The sequence below is a fragment of the Delphinus delphis genome, chromosome 16, assembly GCF_949987515.2.
Source record: "Delphinus delphis chromosome 16, mDelDel1.2, whole genome shotgun sequence".
Classification (NCBI taxonomy): Eukaryota; Metazoa; Chordata; class Mammalia; order Artiodactyla; family Delphinidae; genus Delphinus; species Delphinus delphis.
The window spans coordinates 32,017,210-32,035,856 of record NC_082698.1 but is presented as its reverse complement, the minus strand read 5'-3'; the positions used below and the strand labels follow the sequence as shown (position 1 = coordinate 32,035,856).

The following is an 18,647-nucleotide window of genomic DNA, read 5'->3' as shown; positions in this document are numbered from 1 at the left end:
CTTTTTCTTTGTGTAAAAGGTCCAGTGTGCAGTAATGGATGTCATCCAATCATTAACTCAAGGATCCGCAGTTCTGAGAAGGGATCCTGACCCAGCTGATACCCTCCTTGGACTCAGGTCATATGCAAACCAGAGGATGATCGTCACCGCAACCTTCACATCTAGACAAACTTAACATCTAGTACAAACTCAACTCATCCCTGAGAGTCACCTGTTGCTTACTTAACGTCTGTGGAATAAATGAAGACGGCAAGAAGAATATTTATCCTGTTCGGGAAGATGATTCAGTTTCTCCCTATTTGAAATGCATTCCTTAGATTTAAGCCAAACATCTCATACAGCGGAAATGTAAACAGTTTTTTTTGGGGGGAGTGGGATGGGTGGAGTAGAGGTGGGTACAGCATGTGGACCTTTGGTGGAGATGGAAACCACTGATATCCGTTACAGGGACTCGCCCTTCACTTTGAAGGCTGTTTACTTTCAGACATTTTTTCCCTCTGGGCGTATGTTTTGTCTTTCCCTGGTCTCACTTTCTAACCATATACAGCTTTCTATATCTCTTCCTCTGAACTTATCCTATCCAATACGGTAGCCAGTAGCCACATGTATCTACTCAACACTTGAGATGGGGCCAGTATGAACTGTGTCATAAGTGTAAAATTATTTACACTTTTTACGAAATTATTTTTTACAAAATTATTTCCCAAACTTAGTATAAAATGTAAAATAGCTCAACAATTATCCTGATTATATATTAAAATGATACTATTTTAGATATGTTTGGTTAAATCAAATATAACTAAAATTAATTTCACTTACTCCATTTTACTACCAGAAAATTTTAAATTACGTACGTGACTCACGTCATATTTCTGCTGGCCAGTGATGCTGCCAAACCGTCCCGGGTCTTAGTGTACACCCTTCTTTAAGCCTAAAAGTGGACAAAGTTCTAACCAGGACCTCAGCCAGGGCTGGGGATAAAGGGACTATTATCTCATGCTAAGTACACTTCAGACTCTTGGAAATACATTCCAGTTTTTCACATGTTTAGGAAAACAGCCACCAGCACCCCCCGCCCCGCCCCACTGCACTGCCCTCCCGGATCAACAGTAAGCAGGTGATAGTTGCTGATCCAGAAACAGCTTTTCTTCCATATTTGCACACAGAAACACAAGTCGGCCCTCCTGGCCTGGAGCTTTTGTTTCATTCTTCCGAGTGAGCAGCCCTTCATGTGTCCTTGCTCTGTGGCCCTGCTGCCTTTCTACCTTCAGTTCACAGCGGTCCCTCAGAAATCTGACCCTGCATCCCTGGGGCTGTTAATCCCTCTGGATCCACAAAAAACACCTGGTGCTCCTATGAGTTACTAAGCATTCTCTTCCAGCTCTGGGCGTGTGCCAAAGCCTTGAAGCCCAAAATAAAATGTCCCCAGGCTAGAGGCCATCAGGAAGTCCTGGTGACGTGGACAGGGCAGAGGACTCCACCTCCACGTGGTCCCTCTAGAAGAGCCCCTCTAGAAGCGGCAGGAGTCTCTGCTCTCCCAACCTGCGTGCGTCTCTCAGAGATGGCGTGCCTCTGCTCATCACATACCCCGAATCTCCTCTCCTCAGACCTCACCTCTCTGGTGACCCACACTGTCCTCCCAGGGGACACTGGACTGGGAGGGAGGAAACTGGGTTCCAGGACAGGGTCTCCCAGTAATTTATTGATTTTTGAGCAAAATGCTTAACTTCTTTGGATTTCAAGTTCTTAGGAAAATAAGAGGCTTGGGCATGATTTACATAAACATCTTTTTTGGCTCTAAAGTTCTAATGTAGTCATTAGACTGTGCTCGTCCTATGAATTGAGAACCAGGGCTGGGCAAGGCTGACCTGGCTTAAGGGGGCCAGCACTCCACTCACTGCCCACTGGACAGTCGCCTCCGGGTGGCTGGAGAGCTCACCTCTGGCAGTGTGGGAGGCGAGGAGCTGCCCGGATGGTAGAGGGAGAGGTGCAGCTCCTGGAAGACCGCAGGCAAACTCTGCCAGAGCAGTTAGAAGACCTGAAAGACAGGCTCCTGGCTTTCGGCTCTAGGAAACCTCCGCAGGTCCTGCAGAACAGTCTGACTCCACTGAGTTTTCCTCTTGCATTTATTAAGAAAAAGATCCCAGCTTACGTATAAAACTAATTACCACCAATTAGTTCAACTGCTTACCGCCTAGACTCAATCTCCTTGCAGATCAGTCCACAGACAACACATCGGCGTTGTTGTGACGTGAATCTGATGACAGCACTGAACTTAACACGCTCAGCCTTCTCATAGTCTGTGGCGGGGTATGTTTCTTTCCCAAAACAATCAGATGAGTGATGGCAAATATGTATCCAAGTATGAAGGAACCAAAAGCTTTCCAAGAGGATGCCTTTGTACTCAAGGTGAGAGAGAATAACGAGAAGCACTGATTTACAGAGTGCAAATTCTAAATGTTCTAAAGTCTGGATTTGTATAACCAAAGTAAAAGAATTCTTCCACCTTCTACTTTCTTGTGTCCCCCAACCCCATCTTCCTCTCCTAGGTGGAATGGAGTAAGGAGGATAAAATAAACTACTTTTGTTTCTTTTCCCTGTCAGCAAGTATTTATCGAGTCCCAGCTACTTGCTCTGTGCTAGGTTCATTCATCTCCAGGAAACCTCATTTCATCCTCATAATAACTCAATAAGGCAATCAGTATTTACCTCATCTTACAAAACTAAGACCCAACATGTCAGAGTTGGGAATTGAAGCGCCAGGATTGGAACCCCATTCTCTCTGACTCCAAGTTCCCTGCCCTCCCAACACACCCTGATCTGCCGGGCTGTGCTCTGCCAGAGGGGAAGACGTCAGAATAGCTGAGGGAGGTGCCCATCAAGAGACCACCTTAAGTCGCCCCGTACTCTGCAGCTGGCATGAGCGTTTCTACTGCAATCCTCCATTTCTCCTAACACCTTTGTAGGGGTGGACACTGCAACTGCAGGTTCCCTGCACCTTAGGTGTTGAGCGCATACCTGCTGATCATTTTTCTAAGAACTGCAGCCAATGTCTCTCCATCCGGTACACTGTTGAACACCCTCTGTATATATTGAGAGGTTTCCCTTCTGAGTGAGTCAAAGGAAAATGTTTCCCCTTATTAGGTGGGTATTTTAACATTTCTTATTTTCTTTTTGTTCTTGTAAGTTGCATCACATGCTTTCCCTTCTACTTCTGATTTCCATGCTCAAAGAGGGCCTATGCCTTTGTTCTTACCTTTCTGGGAACTAACCTAGTTTCCATGCGGTAAGGGATGTTCCCTCTGAGTTCACCAAAGCACATCTTCCTGTCATCTTTCCCTCTCTCCTCTCCTTTCTCTAAGGCTGTAGTTTGTTCTTATGCTTCTCAGATGCTTTGAAGACACAGAGCTTTCCTGAATACTTTTATTTAAACGTGATGCCCTCAGATTTTACCGTTTGATTGGCTTTCTCCTCTTTAGGACCCAAACTGACATCACATAGGTTTTGTCACTTTTCTCAGCCCTCAGTGCTGTCATTGTAAAAGTAGAGTAGACTGGGGGTTCACAACCTGGGCGAGGGGGTCTGTGGACTCCTAGGGAGCTCTCAGAATGATTCAGGTGTGAATCTCCTAAAACTTTATGCAAAATTGTATGTGTGCCACCCTCTTTCCCAAACAACTGGCCTAGAGTCCTCAGCTAACCTCAGGTTCTCAAAGGTTCTGTGATCCAGAAAAAGTTATGAGTCACTGGAGTAGATGATACTTAAAGATTCTTTTAAATTCAGAAATTCTGTGAGGATCTCTCACTCAGTTGTAGGAGCTCTTAACAACAAAGTCTGGATGCCAGTCTGCAAACAGTGCTATCTTGGGGAAAGCTCAGAAAATATTTGATGATGCTAATGGTGGAGATCTCCCAGATGATATTCCCCTTCACTTTCTTGACCAATTGTCCTAAACCTTCTTGGCCAAAATTTACACGCAACAAGATCCAAGAACTTGGTTGATAATTCTGAACTCTTGGGCATTTTGGATGTGTTTGTGTGTATGTCTTTGTCCAATTGGTTAAGTTGTCCCTCGAAAAAGAAAAGGGAAAGCTTTTGTTTTTCTGTTGTGAAAGTCCACAGGTCTATCATAAACCCCCTCCTTAAAATTTTGTATTTGTTCTTCTCTCTCCTTGTAACTGAAATTCACAGGATTTTTAGCTGATCATAGAATATCAAAGCTAACAGGAAGTTATCTTTGTCTGAATCTTTTGTTTATGGATGAGGAAGCTGCCAGAGAAAGGAAGTGATTCACCCAAAGACACACAGCAGGCTCATGGCAAAGCGGGAGCCAGAGCCCAGGAATCCTGACCTGCAGTGCAGCACCCTTCCCAACGATCCCGCTTCCCCTAAACGCCCCCTACCTCTCATTCACCCCTTTCTGCTGTTCAGAGAACACCACGAGCAACCAACCCAATGTCTCATCAGCTTGGGAGTCTTCAAAGGAGTGAAAAGTCAAACCCTTTCACAGCTGCAGAGATGGGGGCAGTGGGCTGGGCTGGACAGGTGACTCAGGAGAAGGAAAGCAGCAAAGCAGGGACTAACACAATTAGGGAATGCTGATGAGCAATTAGCAAGGGTCACAGGACTTGAGGAAGATGACCAGACACACTGGGAGAAGGTGCTGACCAGTATCCACAAGAGGCACCAATCAGCCCTCCAAGCTCGGCTCCCAGCCCCTTCTGTCCACCTGCGGAAGCGTCAGTGAAACCAGGAACTCACGACTCCCCTCCCTCCTCTCACGTTCCTACTCCTGGGGCTTGGCTGGGCTATTTGCTCGCCTTGAATGCCGCCCTCCTGCTGTTCACCTATCATAAAACCCCCAGTTCTTTAAGCCCCAGATCAAAAGCCGCTTTTCTCTTAAAGTCTTTCCATCTTCCTCTTCCTGCCGCTTATTATTTCTTCCCATCTTGAACTCTCAGAGCGAACTGTTTGTGACCCTACTTCCCTGTCTGCGTTACAATTGTGAACATGTCTCATCCCCCCAGTGGAGCTCATACACTCCTTTAGTTGGGGTCAGTCATATTGTATTCTTTCTTTCACTCAAAAAATATTCATTGAGTGCCTTCCATATCTCAGGGGTTCTGGTCCCTTATGCTCTAATGGTGACAAACAAAGGGACGAATACAATAGAGCTGATAAGTGCCCCTTAGGTCAGGTGCAGGGAGCTGTGAAAGCACAAAGTCCAGCATTTAATCTAGTCTTGCAGGGGGAGGGAAAAGTTGTCAGGAAAGGCTTCCTGGAAGGAGCAACATCTAAGTGGAAAAGTGAAGGACAGGTGGGAATTTCCCAGACATACAAAGCAAGGGAGGCTTTGGAAGGTGAGGCTGGCTTGCTGTCTAAGGGGCCCGATCACATGGGGCCTTCCTAAGCCCATGAAGGAGGAGAGACTTTCCTGAGAGCAAAGGGGAGCCCCTGACGATGTTCACTCCTCTGTGCCTCTTGCAGCACTTAGCACAGTGCCTAGAACATCCTAGATGCTAGAATGGGAGAGGCAATGGTCATAACACTTCCCAATGTCTTTTCATGCTCTCAGGTTAAATTCCCTCGACTTATGGGTCAGATGCTCAACCTAGCTTCCCAACAGTGATAACAAAATTGAACTACTGGTTTACCGCAAGGACAAGCGTGGCTGGCAGTTCTCCTGATAACGCAGACTGGTCTGGAATGCATTTATTCAAATAAGTGACACAGCCTGAGATCACATCTTGTGACTGGATCACCAGAGAATACCTGTCATTCAAGCCCTTCCCATCTTTAGCTCTGTCATCCAAAGAGGCCCTCAAGAGGCAGAAAGCTTCTTTTGCAGGACCTCATTTCCCGGGTTGCCATCCTGCTCCCAGTGCCAGGAGGGGAAGGCAAAGGGGCTTGGGAGGGAGTGTGTGGGCAGGAGCCCTTTTCACACAACCCCCAGCTCTCAACAGGGAGCAAGACGGGTGCCGTGGAGAAGGGGCTCGTGCTGGGAAAGCAGGAGGAAGGGAGGGGACAGGAAGCGGTGCACTTGGGGTCTGGAAGCCCACCAAGAAAGGCAAATCAGTTTTCAACAAGCCTGGCTTTCTGTGTTGCCAGCCCCCTCCTCTCCTCGTTAGGAAGCGGGAAGCGCGTACCACTAATCTCACCCGAGCGAGCGCCATGCGCACTTCCTGTGCACACTGGGTCCTGGCGTCAGGCCGCAATGACTCACTGCTGACCATAACGAGGCCTCCAGGCCCCAGGCGCTGACTTAGAACATTTACAGAATTGTTCCTGTGTTGAGACATTCACTTCTTTTCAACCAGCCACTTCACCCGCTCTCCCCCGGCGAACTATTCATTCCTGATTAGACACACCCTTCTTTCCTCACAGAACACCCCTTCCAGGAGCACCTGCTCCCGGGCCAGGTAAAACCCTCCCCAGGTATTCTCTTTCCTCAGGCCCACACAATCCACTTTAGGGAGCCTTCCCACATGCCAGGCACCACACCCACCTCATTTAATCCTTACACTGCCCTTCGAGGGAGGGACAGAGTTCCACTCCTACTTTGCACAGGAGAAAACCAGTGGGGAGGCTAAGCCTGGTTATTTATCATTATCCCACACTGTCCTTCCCTGCAGCAATGATGCCCCACTCCCCGCCACAGGCTGGGGCTGCAGGTCTGGCCTCACCTGTGCTTTAGGCCGCTGGGCTCCTGCGGCCTCCAAGCACACCTCTACTGCTGTGTCCGTCAGACTCACTGAAACATAAGGCTCCTCAAGGGCAGAGATGAGATAACCCCTGTATCCTGCCCAGAGGCTGGTGTCTACAGGCCTTCAATCAACTATTTGTTGAGTAAATGACACTTTAAAGGGAAACTGGGATTGCAGGTCTGAGGATCAAGCATCGTCTATCATGGACATTGTGCACAGTAGATAATAAATGATTTGGAGACATCTTCAAGAATTCTATCTGGTTCGAAAAACATTCTAGAATGTTCTCAGTTCCAGGAGCAGCTCTCCATCACCCAAAGCGGATAGCTTCCATTTGTAAAGTGCTGACATGTTCCGTTCCCAGCCCCTGTGCTTAGCACTTTACATGCATCACTTCGTGGAATCCTCTCAACCAGACTCTGAGGTAGGTGTCAATCTCCATTTTATGGATGAGGAAACTGAAGCTCAGAGAGGGGAAGTAACTCACTCCCAAGTCACTGGACAGTAGAGGTGAGCAGGCATTCAAACCTGGCTGCTTTAGAGAAGCTGCCCAAATCTTTGCCTTCTGGGGTAGTAAACAACATAGCCAAAATTAGAACCGTGATCCAACTGCTAAGTTCATCTCCCCCTGCCCCCAAATTTTCAGCCCTCAAAACACCCTAGGGCCGCCCTGGTCCAAACCCCCAAATCCGGATAGCTGACCCGGAGAGAAAATGGGACAGTCACCTAAAACCCTGGCCTGCCTTTCAAGGAGCCCAGCACGGGGCCACTCCCCCCAGAACCAAAACGCATTTGCTCTTCAGTGAACAAGTCAGCTCGCACACAAACACGAGACAGGACGAAGACCTGACACGGCTGAGCGCTGGCAGGCAGAGCACCGTGGGTTACGGAAACGAAGCGTGTCGCACACAAAACCGAATCACACGGAGCCCCACCGAAGCCTGGTGTTCTCGGCCGTGTTGGGCAGTGGGAGGATCATCCCCCAGCACGACGGGGCCGGGAGGAAGGCCTGCCTCCTCGTGGGCTTTTGCACCAGCCCAGGAGGTGCCCAACGTGGGGGTCGCTTCTGAATCACCTTGAGAGGCCAGGATACAGACTGTCCTTTGCCTCCACTGTCCCAGCCCTGACACCTTAATGGACAACCCCTCCGTTCCCTCCTGGGTCATATTTTTGTTCCCAAGAAAGCAAACAGCTCTCACGGGCGTCCACGCGGCCAGGGGTGAGCCCACCCTGCTGGCCAGGACACCCGGGCACACACGGGCATGCTGCAGGCCTACCTCGCTCGCGGCAGTCCGAGCGGCCTTCCTCTCGGCCGGCTCGCCACCTCTCTGCAGCTCTGAGGGCTCAGCCTCCCTTCCCGGGAAAGGGCTACCCCGGGGCTGGCGGGGCCGGCTCTCCTCTGGGGTGTGGAGCTCTGTGGGTCTCTGTTCGGTGCTCAGACACCTGACCACGTCTGACGGTCTCAGGCAGCTCTTCTTAGAGATGGCGGGTCCACCCGGGCATCTCTCACCTGCCTCCCTGTCTGCTTTCCTCTCACGTGCTCCACTTCCTTCTCGCCACGGCTGCCGCTCACCCTGGCTGCTAAAGGCGTCACTAAGCTCCGAGATGACCCTGTCCGAACGCCCAAGCCTCAGCTGGGAGAAGCTATCCTTGAGGACCCCTGGAGGTGGCACGTGGGTACCACCATCTCCGCTGGCGTGGAGGGAGGTCTGGGAACCGGGCGCCAGGGAGCAGGCTTTGTGTGGGGGAGGCAGGGCCAGCGGGGAGACTGCTGAGCGTGGGGTGGCCCAGGCCGACCAGCCCGAACGGGGGACGCTGAGGGTAAGGGAGGAGCTGGGCCTCGCCCACAAGGCCAGGGGTTCAGGGCTATAGACAGAAGCCTCTGGCAGAGGAGGCAAGGGTGGGGTCAGGGCCAGAGGCCGCCTGCTCGGGACTCCTACGGTCAGCGAGATCCACTCAGAGGTGACAGCGTGCATCTCGGGGGACAGGGCTCGGTGGGCGTGGGGCAGAGATGAGGGGGCTGGCGTGATGAGCTTGCTGTGACCGGGAAACTTCAAAAGAAAAGGAGAGAGAGGAAAACAAAAGAAGCAAAAGGCACAAGTGTCAGCACAGAGAAGAAAAGGGGAAAATAATCACAAGGGCTATATGGAGAGGAGTGAAATGGAGAGGAAGAGCAGGACACTCTGGTGTCCAAAAAGGAAATCATCTGGTTAGGTTGGGAGAGAAACTGGGATGTGGGTGCATGCGTGTGGATGCGCGGGTGTGTGCAGGCGGGGGGAGGATGGAGAAGCACGCGGTATGGAGATGGGAGAAAGGGTCCCATCAGGGCAGGAACAGACGGTGCCGGCTGGTCTGTGGAATCAGACTTGTAAAGGGACACACTGGAAGCACCCCACCCAACCGCCTCTGCCAATGCAGCCTTGACCCAGAGCCATGAGGAGAAAAAGGTGTCCTGGTTGAACCACTGTGCTGTACACCTGACACTAATATAACATTGTATGTCAACTAGACTTCAATAAAAAAAAGTTTAACAAGGCCTGCCACTGCTCTGACCCTTCTTGGGCTTTTATTCTCTCTAGGGGGGCTCAGCAGAGAGCCTTCCAGAGAGGAGTATGAGTATCGTAGTCATCTTGTTTTATAGTTGTGCTTGGCTACAGTCAAGCGAAAAATCTAGTTGAGTTCCCCATGCTATGACGAAGCAGAACGCCCTGCGCCTGGCTCACACCCTCTCCTCGAGAGATCATAGGATCTGGATCTCGCTGTGCAGGAAGCCCTGGGTCAGCCCATCTCATGCTTCCTGCCAAGAACCATCTCCTGGGGTCAGCAGTGGCAGGTGGGAGAGGAGGAAATGATTAGAAGATGAGAGAAAAGAGGCACCATCCAAGTGTCCCCAGGTCCTGCTCTCATTTCTCTGGCCATACTCCCTGTAACTTACCACTTATGGTCAGTCTATTTCACAAGCAGTCACCCCACTGTGCCTCTCCTGAACCCAAGGTCTGATTTTTTTCTTGGCTTTGGGAAAGTGGGGATGGGTTTGGAATAATTTATATTTTAAAACAAGTTTGTTCACAATTAATGTTCAGGCAAGCAAAGATCTTATTATGCCTATGAATCTACTTCTTTTCAGCCCAGTACAGACAGAGACACTGTTCCTTTTCCAACCCGGTTCTTGATTGCAAAGAACACTCTGAATCCAGTCTATATGTCTGAGGATGAGCCCATGAAATTCTCTCTTTCAATCTTTGTCTTCTACAGGCCAATCTTGACCAGTAAGATGACTAAGAGAACCATACTGGCCATGGGACAGTGGTGGTATCCAGACAACCAGCTTCACCCAGGAAGGGATGCTCCCAGAACAGAGTTTTGGACCAACTGATAATGGCGCTTATTTCTCTCTCCCTAATCATCTTATCCCCAGAGCAATCACCTTAAGCACTTCCTTTTCCCCAAGATAGTATTTCTCCCACCAGGGTCTTGAAAAATGCCATTTGTACACATGAGAACAAACCCTGCACTGCTGCAGACGGTTCTTAATCACAGTGTTGCAGAACCACCCCCGAGGGGCTGTGTGCTATTAGCACGGAGGTTTGTCGTGCTGAGTGTGAAAACCAGTGGCGAGAAGCTTAGGTACCTGAGGGCTTGCAGTGGCACTACGACTTGGGGAGGAGGAGAAAGGCAGGTCGATGTAATCCACGGGGTTTTTCACCAACGGCCGTTTGATCACGTCCACATAGGTGATGGGGAAGATGCCTTGCCGGGACGTCCCTGGGATCCTCCCTTCGTACCAGTTCTCGTCCACCTGTCGAAGCAGCGTGATCCGCTCGCCCTGCAAGACACAGAAAGGCAAGGGTCCTTGTCCTAGCAGGCCTTGGCACGTCTGAGGCCCCTGCCTGTACCTCGTGCTCTCCTGCATTATTTATTACATTCTTTGTTCAGAAAAACCTTCTTTGCTAGACCTGGATGGAATCAGTTATCACTGGGACGGAGATGTTAACAGCAGTAGAGATACCTGGAGGCTGTTAAGCTTGGTCTTTACATATTTTGGTAAAGGAGAAGGTCAGACTCATTCTCTCAAGCTAACAGGCAAACGTAGTATTTTTGACTCATCTAATGCAAAACAGACAGATATCGAATCTTCTTCTCTAAGGTAAAGGTTTTTGGGGTTCTTTTTCTCTTTTTATGTAATTTTATTTTTTCCTGTATTATTACAGAAAAATTAAAACATAAACCTGAGGCAGAAAAGAATCATTACCATAATATTATCACTTGGGGGTAACCACTGTTAATATTTTGGTGTAGATAATTCCATGTGAATTAGACTTGCACATACTTTTTTCTTATGAAAACTGAATACGCACTCTATTCCCCTTTCCAGCTTGCTTTTTTATACTCAATAACATACAGTGAACCTCCTTCTTTATCAAGAAATAGAATTCTACATTTTTCCTGGCGGTGCACAGCTTAATGGCCCACTGCAGGATGTTCTATTGTACATACATATAATGGTTTAATTATTGGTCTCCTGACGTAGGGCAATTAGGCTGCTTCCAGTGTTTCTTTTTTCTATAAGCTGGCTCATTTTTTTCCAGGCATAAGCTCACGTCCCTCAATCCTCAGTAAAATTAGTAACTTTAATACCTTCAGCCAGTTGAGAATTTTGGCATGTAAAGACAGCGTCTGAATTCGTGGGAAGGACAGTGTCTCTGCACAGCTTAACTGTGTTCAAAATAAGCATGAGCGCCTTGAAGGCAATGATAACAGTGTCATCTCCTGCTCAGTGAGCCCCAACTAGATGCCACGTGTCACACTGGGGGCTTCACTGAGGCTGTTTCATTAAATCCTCTCACAGCCGCTCTGGAAGGGGGCCATTTATCTTCATTTTACATATAAAAAATCGCAGCTCTGAACAATTATTTAACTCCCCCAAAGCCACACAGCTGATAACCTATGACTCTTGGCTTCAAAGTTTTTCAAACTTCCTGGACTTCCTTTTCTCCACATTAATGTTGTACCACCTAGTTACCAACACAGCACTTCTCACATTACTAGGTGCTCGATAAACACTGAATACGGTTTACAAAAGAGGTAGGTCTGTGAGAATTCATGGGCCGTTCATTAGTGAACTCAATGCAGGGTTTGTTTTTTTAATACTTCACGGCAGAAACCCTGCAACTGCCCTCTGTGCAATCCTTGATGGGGCACGGAGCTTGGGGGCACGGCAGCCTCACCACAGTGGCCGCCGCTGCAGTGCCCCATCCCCACGATGACAGCGCCACCCAGCGGGGCCCCCTGGCGTGGGATGAGAGGGCAGCTTACCTTTCTGAAGGACATCTCTACTTGGGTATCACCATTAAAGTTAAACTTGGCGATAGCTTCGCCGTATTCCAGAACCTGCACTGGTGCCAGCTTTTTGGGCTGAGCCTTCTCAGCAGGAGGAAGAAGCTGAGAAAGGAAAAAGGAGGCGAAGGAGAATGGAAAAGAGAAGAAAGCAGAGAAGTGAAAGGAGGAAACGAAACACAAGTTAAATGAATTGTGCTTTGGGCACGACCAGGCTTTTCCTTAGAAAGAGAAAGAGCCAGAGTACCTCAATGTAGGTGCGGGGGAAGATTCCCACCCGGCCGTGGTGCTCTCCTTCATACCAGTTCTGATCGATCTGCTTATAAATGTACACGACGTCTCCCTTCTGCAGAGGAAGCTCCCTGTGGACAGAGGGTCACAGCATCTTATCAGATGTCCCAATGTGTGTAAGACTAAGATGCTCCTTGTTTTAGCAAAAGGAGACTTCGAGTGAGGTCAAAGGGGACAAGTGACAGAAGAGGCGGCTCCATATGTGGATGCGACGACTCCACTATTCAGGAAACTGCAGCACATTCGGCATTTTTCCAGTCTTGTGGGATGAAGGTTAACTTTCAAACTGACAAGTGCCCAGACACCTTATTAGTTTGTTGTGGTTTCCCCAATGTATTTTTTGTCAATGCTGTCTTATGCTCAGAATATTTATGCAACACACAGTGATGCACCCAGCAGTCTTAGCTGCTGTTCATTAATGAAAAATGTTTCCTTCTAGATACTTTCACTACCCTCTTCTATGCCCTAGAAATGCATGCCTTCATTACCCATGACATTTAAATTACCGTCAAATTGTGACATACGGATATCCTTTTATCATTCTGTTCGTTTAGCCATTCATCCACCACTCATTTCATTACCCATTCATCCATCCATCCATCATCATGCAGTAGAAACGCTCTGATATTAGGCAGATCTGGGTTCAAAACCCAGTTATACCATTTACCAGCTCTGGTACCTTGGGCAAGATATTTAATCTCTCTGAGATACTTTCTTTATCTGAAAACAGGAGCTAACTCAGAGTTGGTGGAGAATTCAGCAACAAACTACAAATAAAACACCTAGCACGGTGCCTGTTACATAGTTAACACTCAGTAAATGTTAATTCACTTTCTTTTCAACATGGAAAAGGGATCTTGGAAGGAAAAGTGGATTTTCCTTCAAATGGTCTTCCTGCCCCTTTTCAACTTTTCCATATATATCCCTTTGTTTGCCTCAATAATATGTTAACCGCTAACCAGGACTCCATTTTAAAAACTGAGAGAGAAAGATAAATTTTAAGCAACACAAAAACTGTACCTTGAAATTTTCTTGCATTAAAAAAAAAAAAAGGGGGCTTCCCTGGTGGCGCAGTGGTTAAGAATCTGCCTGCCAATGCAGAGGACACAGGTTTGAGCCCTGGTCCAGGAAGATCCCACATGCCATGGAGCACCTAAGCCCGTGCGTCATAACTACTGAGCCTGCGCTCTAGAACCTGCAAGCCATAACTACTGAGCCCGAGTGCCACAGCTACTGAAGCCTGCACGCCTAGAGCCCGTGCTCCACAAGAGAAGCCACTGCAAGGAGAAGCCCGCGCACCGCAACGAAGAGTAGCCCCCGCTCGCCGCAACTAGAGAAAGCCCGTGCGCAGCAACAAAGACCCAACGCAGCCAAAAAAAAAGAAAAAATGACTAGATCTTTTCCATTTGCCTCAAACCAACAGCATGGAAAGACAGGACTCTGACTGCAATTTGGACGGGGTGTGCCTGCTTTGCAGTGTGCCAGGAAGTCCCACGGTACGTGAGGGATGCTGGCTAAACAAAGGGGCACATCTGGAAAACCTCACACAAAGTCAGCACTGTGCTGGATGAGAGAACAAGGCAGCCTGTGTGGGTCTTGCACTGGTAGGCAGGATTCTAACCCTAAAGAGGCCTGTGAAGGGGATCCGGGGCATTTGTCTCTGGAAGAAAGAAGGTCTTTGGCCAAATTCTTGCCATAGCCCTCCCTGGGGGAGTTCTGAATCCTCCCCTCCATTTACTCCCAACTATGGGCACACAGATGAGCAGAACCCTCAGAATATCCACCCCTGCTGGAGATCTGCAGGCTCCAAGCTCTGCCACCCTAAGTGACTTGCAGGTCACTTAGGCACATGGCAAGGTCTGGTAATAACAAGGTTTGGGAAATAATATGATGTACTTTAGATCTTTTCTGGAGTGTCACCATGTACGTTAGCACAGTGGAAGCTTGGAGAAAGTCCTGTGGGACAGAAACCTGTTTAACTTGGTTGAAACGAGTGCTCCCACAGAACACTTTTTTGAGTAACATACTATGGAGGAAAACAGAACCCAGTGACTGGAGATGTTTTAAAATATTCAAGTCTATGGATCTTTTGTTTTCTCTTTAAAAAGTATTATTAACTTTTCTTGGGAGGCAACGTGGTACAATGAAAGCACTGGGTCAGGAGGAAGGAGCCCTGTCCCAGCATGAGCAACGTTGGTAAATGGTGATGAGTTCTGTCTATCTTAGCCTTCTCACCTGTTCTATCTGTGAGGATTTTTAAATGAAATCTAGCTAAATGTAATATCACAATACCGTTCAATGATTACATGGAACTTTCTCAATTCAAAGAAAAAAGAGGAAAAGGTACTTCTTGATTAAACTAAAAAATTAATTTACATAACTATATGTATATATATTTTATAACCAGAGGTCTCTGGTTTAAAAAAAGGAGGGGGACACTTTTGCTACACTATGCAACATATCTTACAAGTATTACCTTGGCTGCCCTGCAAGAGAGGCATTTTTTTTTAAGAGAGGCATTTTTATGCCCATTTTACAGATGAGGAAATTTGAGGTGGAGAGGTTGGTGATTTGCCCATGATCAGAGGCAGTAAGTGGCACAGTCGGGATTCAAACCCAGGACTTCCTGACTCTAGAGTCCATAATCAACCCAGCACATTATGCCACCACCTCTCATTAGGTGACAAGCTAAAGCACTGGAGTAATTACAAGCAAAGCCAAATGCACCAGATTTGTGCCTAGGTTCTGGAAACAGTAGGCTAGTCACTCATTTTGTGTTGGAGGAGATCGGAACCACAGCTGAGCAGCCTCCATACAGCGTTTTCCAGCGTCCAAGGATGGAGGGCTTTCCTTCCCCTTTCATCACCAGGACAGCAGGATGGCTGCTGTTCACTGCTGCCAATGAAAACTCACAACCCGTTTTAATCCATAATTAATATGAAGTGAGCAAGTTCCTCTAGGAACCCAGTCATTTCTCACATTTCATTCTACGGAAAATGGAAAGGTTTTCTGGTCGTCTAAACTTAGGTAACATTGGCTAAATCAGCTAATTAGGTTTCTTTATTGAAAAACTTCTAGAGAGCCGTTGATATGTCAATAGCAAAGTCTCTCTTCAAGGAGGGGCAGGAGGTACAGACATAGGAGGCAGTGGTTCCCAGACTCATTTCTAAGATGGAACACTATTTGAGAAATATTTACAGAGCCAGCACTCTAAGGAACATACTTAGAGAAATGCTGGTCTCCTGTGGGTTCACATAAGCCTTTAATCTCTCGGGATGTTGCAGCAAAACTGGCAAAGTTATCTTCCTAGAGACTGGTTCTGGTTCCTTCCGTAGAGAAAGTCAGATCAAGCCACCACTTAATGAAGCAAACTGAGTCCCCACATAGGAGGTAGCAGAGCAGCACAGAGCTGAGAGCCCAGGCTCTGGCACCAGGCTACCTGGATTTGAATCCCAACTCCATCACTGACCAGCTTGGGCAAGTTCCTTAACCTTGCAGAACCTTGGTTTCCCCATTACTACAAGGGAAATAACAATAGCGCCAACCCCACAGGGTTCCAATGAGGGATGAATGAGTTAACATACGTAAAGTACTTTGAATGGTGCTTGCACATAGTACAATCTAAAAACCCCTGTTTCTTACTGTTGTTATTTTCTCCCACTCTTCTCTATGAGTGCACGTCTGTGCTTCAAAGCAGTTAAAATAAATGAATATGACTGGTGGCACTTACTTTAGCGTCTGAGCTTTAAAGTCAAACTTGGCTCTGGCAGGTCTCATCTAAACACAGGAAACAGTGACAAGTTAAAATCACAATTTATGCATAATGAAAAGGACACACGTTTACAAGTTTCCGGAAAGCAAAGCAGAAAAATCCACCCTAACCAGTTTACTCTGGTGTCGAAATCTGGGCAGAAATCTACTTGTCTGACCTTAGCAGAGCACTACATGGACGTTCAATCAGTTATGCCACGCGTGAGGATCTCCCTACGGAGGGGCAGATGTGGGGAAGAGATGGTTAGAAAAGTCCTAAAGTTGAAATGCTGGTCCCCGAGGCTGACACCACTATTTAAAAAACAAACAGACAAACCCCAGCCAGAAGTCCTGAGACATTCCTTATCTAACTGTCTTAGTCTTTGGGGAACATGTTCTCTTTACCTGACTTAAATTATGACCTGCAAGTAAATGAACCCTGAGTGACTTCTCGCATCACCTCCAACTCCACATATTTCTCCAGGTCTGTGAAATCATCCAAAAAAGCCAGATAAAGCGAGCCCTGAGCTCATGCTCTTCCTTCAAGGCTTCCATTCTTGTTAGGTAGCCCTCTCCTCCTAGACCCCCCAAGACTGGAAGTCATCCACAGCCCCCATCTCCACTTTCTCATCGAGCCTGTCATTAAGTCACGCCAACCCTCCCTCCGTCCCTTCCACAACCCCACTCAGGTCTGACCTCTATTTCCCACAGGCACAGAGCTTCCTTTGACTTCAGTTCTCTTCACTCTAATCTACTGTCACTCAGGAGCACAAATAACATTCCTCAAATACCTCCATCACATCTCTTCCTTGCTTTGAAGTTGGCCCAGTCTCTCAACTGTGCCTCAGATCAACTCTCAATTCCTGAGGTGGGTTAAGGCCTTTGGGTCATTTCTCCCCACTCATACCTAACCGCCTTTATCTCCTATGACACTTTTCCTGTCCCAGTCAGGCAAATCTACTTGCTGCACCTTGTCTAGACACCCCTTCTCTGTCTGGAATTTCCTCATCTCCAATTCCAACAAAGAGAGCAAAAGGTTCCCTTTTACTTACCATGTTTATTTGTACATCTTTCTTCCCCACCAGTAAAAGTGGGGAATTTTTTTAAAAAGAAGAAAGATAGAGGGGAGAAATCATGAGAGCAAGCGGTTTACAGCTGCCAGTATAATGCTGCCCCAGCCATGAGCAGCTCCAACCTTTTCAACTGCTATAACTTTCTGGTATAGGGAAACAATGCGATGAAAATTAAATTACATACTTCCTCTTCAATATTAGAAGGCATGGACAAAGCAGAGGGGGAAAATGGGAGACTCTATGTGAGGAAAAAAATGGTTTTAGAAGCTTCATGAAGCTTAGTTTTAGATCCTGATCCCTTAGTGAAATGCCCCATATTTCCAGGTTCCTCAAGCTGGGGTCTTACAGGGATCTTCTTTAAGGCCATGGATTCTCCACAGGAATTTTTTTTAATTTTGCGTTTTCATGTGATGTTTCCATCTATCTGCCATACATATTAGAAGTCAACTGAATGACGACCTTATAATCAATGTCACAGATTTCAATGCCTGCCTGTGACCAAAGAGCATAATTCAACAGTTGTAAGCAAATAAGAACAAATGTGGAGTTAATGATAAACGACAAGTTCACAAGAGAAAGCCAAATGACCAACGTTTTAAGCACAAAAATTTCAGTGATTCCAATTTTAAAAAGTGGGGGGCGGGGGGGCTGGTTGACAGCCAGCTGTAAAGCTGTATGAACTTTAAAAAAATTTATACCAAAACAGCACGATATTCACACTCTGAGTGGCAACTGAGTTCAGGCAAAATTATATCAACCATCAATTAAATTAATAAAATCCAACCATTTGATGAATAGCCAGTGGTGCCTCTGTCACTCAAAAGACAGGGACATGAATATTAATCAGTTCTCAATTAAATTTATAATTATTAAATAAAAATTGTATATGTGTACAGTTTACTATTTAATTTGTAAATTGGCTTAGGTCAACCCAATCGGGTTGGTGAAAATTTTTTTTCATCAAAGGGAATCCATACATTATTCAAGATTGAGAAACACTGATTCCACTGAACTCTTAAGACATATTATATGAGTCATATTGCCTATACAAAGCATCATCTCCTTCTTTATCTTCCTCCATCCTCCTGAGGCTGAATCGATCTTTTCCTCCTCTGGTTCCCAAGGCATTGTGTTACTTATTACAACAGAGGTAACTGTTCCGAGGGTGCCTCTTCCACTAGACTGCCAGCTTCCCAAGGGCACAGTCTGAGTCTTGTTTCTATCCCCTCACAGGGTTCTGGGCAAATTAGTGGTCATCCAAATTCTACTGAATGGTACAGAAGTACATCTACATAGCCTGGTGTACCTGGGACTCATTGGTCTTTATTGTCCCATGTCTGTCAGTCGACATCTAGGGCAGTGATTCTCAAAATGTGGCCCCTGAACTGCTCAGAAATGCAAATTCTCAGGCTCCACCCCAGAATCAGAAACTTGGTGGATAGGGCCCAGCAACCTGTATTTTAACAAGCGTCTAGGGGATTGTGACACACTT

The 18,647-nt window shown here is 47.1% G+C and overlaps 1 protein-coding gene across 24 annotated transcripts in view; it reads right to left on the bottom strand.

Annotated features, from left to right (window-relative positions):
* The window catches only part of SORBS1 (sorbin and SH3 domain containing 1), a 237,109-nt gene that overhangs the window by 9,987 nt on the left and 208,475 nt on the right, over positions 1–18,647 (bottom strand). For 23 of the 24 annotated variants that reach the window (XM_060034413.1, XM_060034417.1, XM_060034408.1 and 20 more), the window contains 4 exons: positions 16,063–16,109; positions 12,289–12,403; positions 12,021–12,146; positions 10,336–10,530 (listed from right to left, as the gene is read on the bottom strand). In XM_060034413.1, coding sequence (XP_059890396.1) covers positions 10,336–10,530; positions 12,021–12,146; positions 12,289–12,403; positions 16,063–16,109 — 483 coding nt within the window. Of the gene's footprint in view, positions 1–7,981; positions 8,756–10,335; positions 10,531–12,020; positions 12,147–12,288; positions 12,404–16,062; positions 16,110–18,647 lie in introns of all 24 variants that reach the window. The other variant, XM_060034429.1, reaches the window with a different exon arrangement.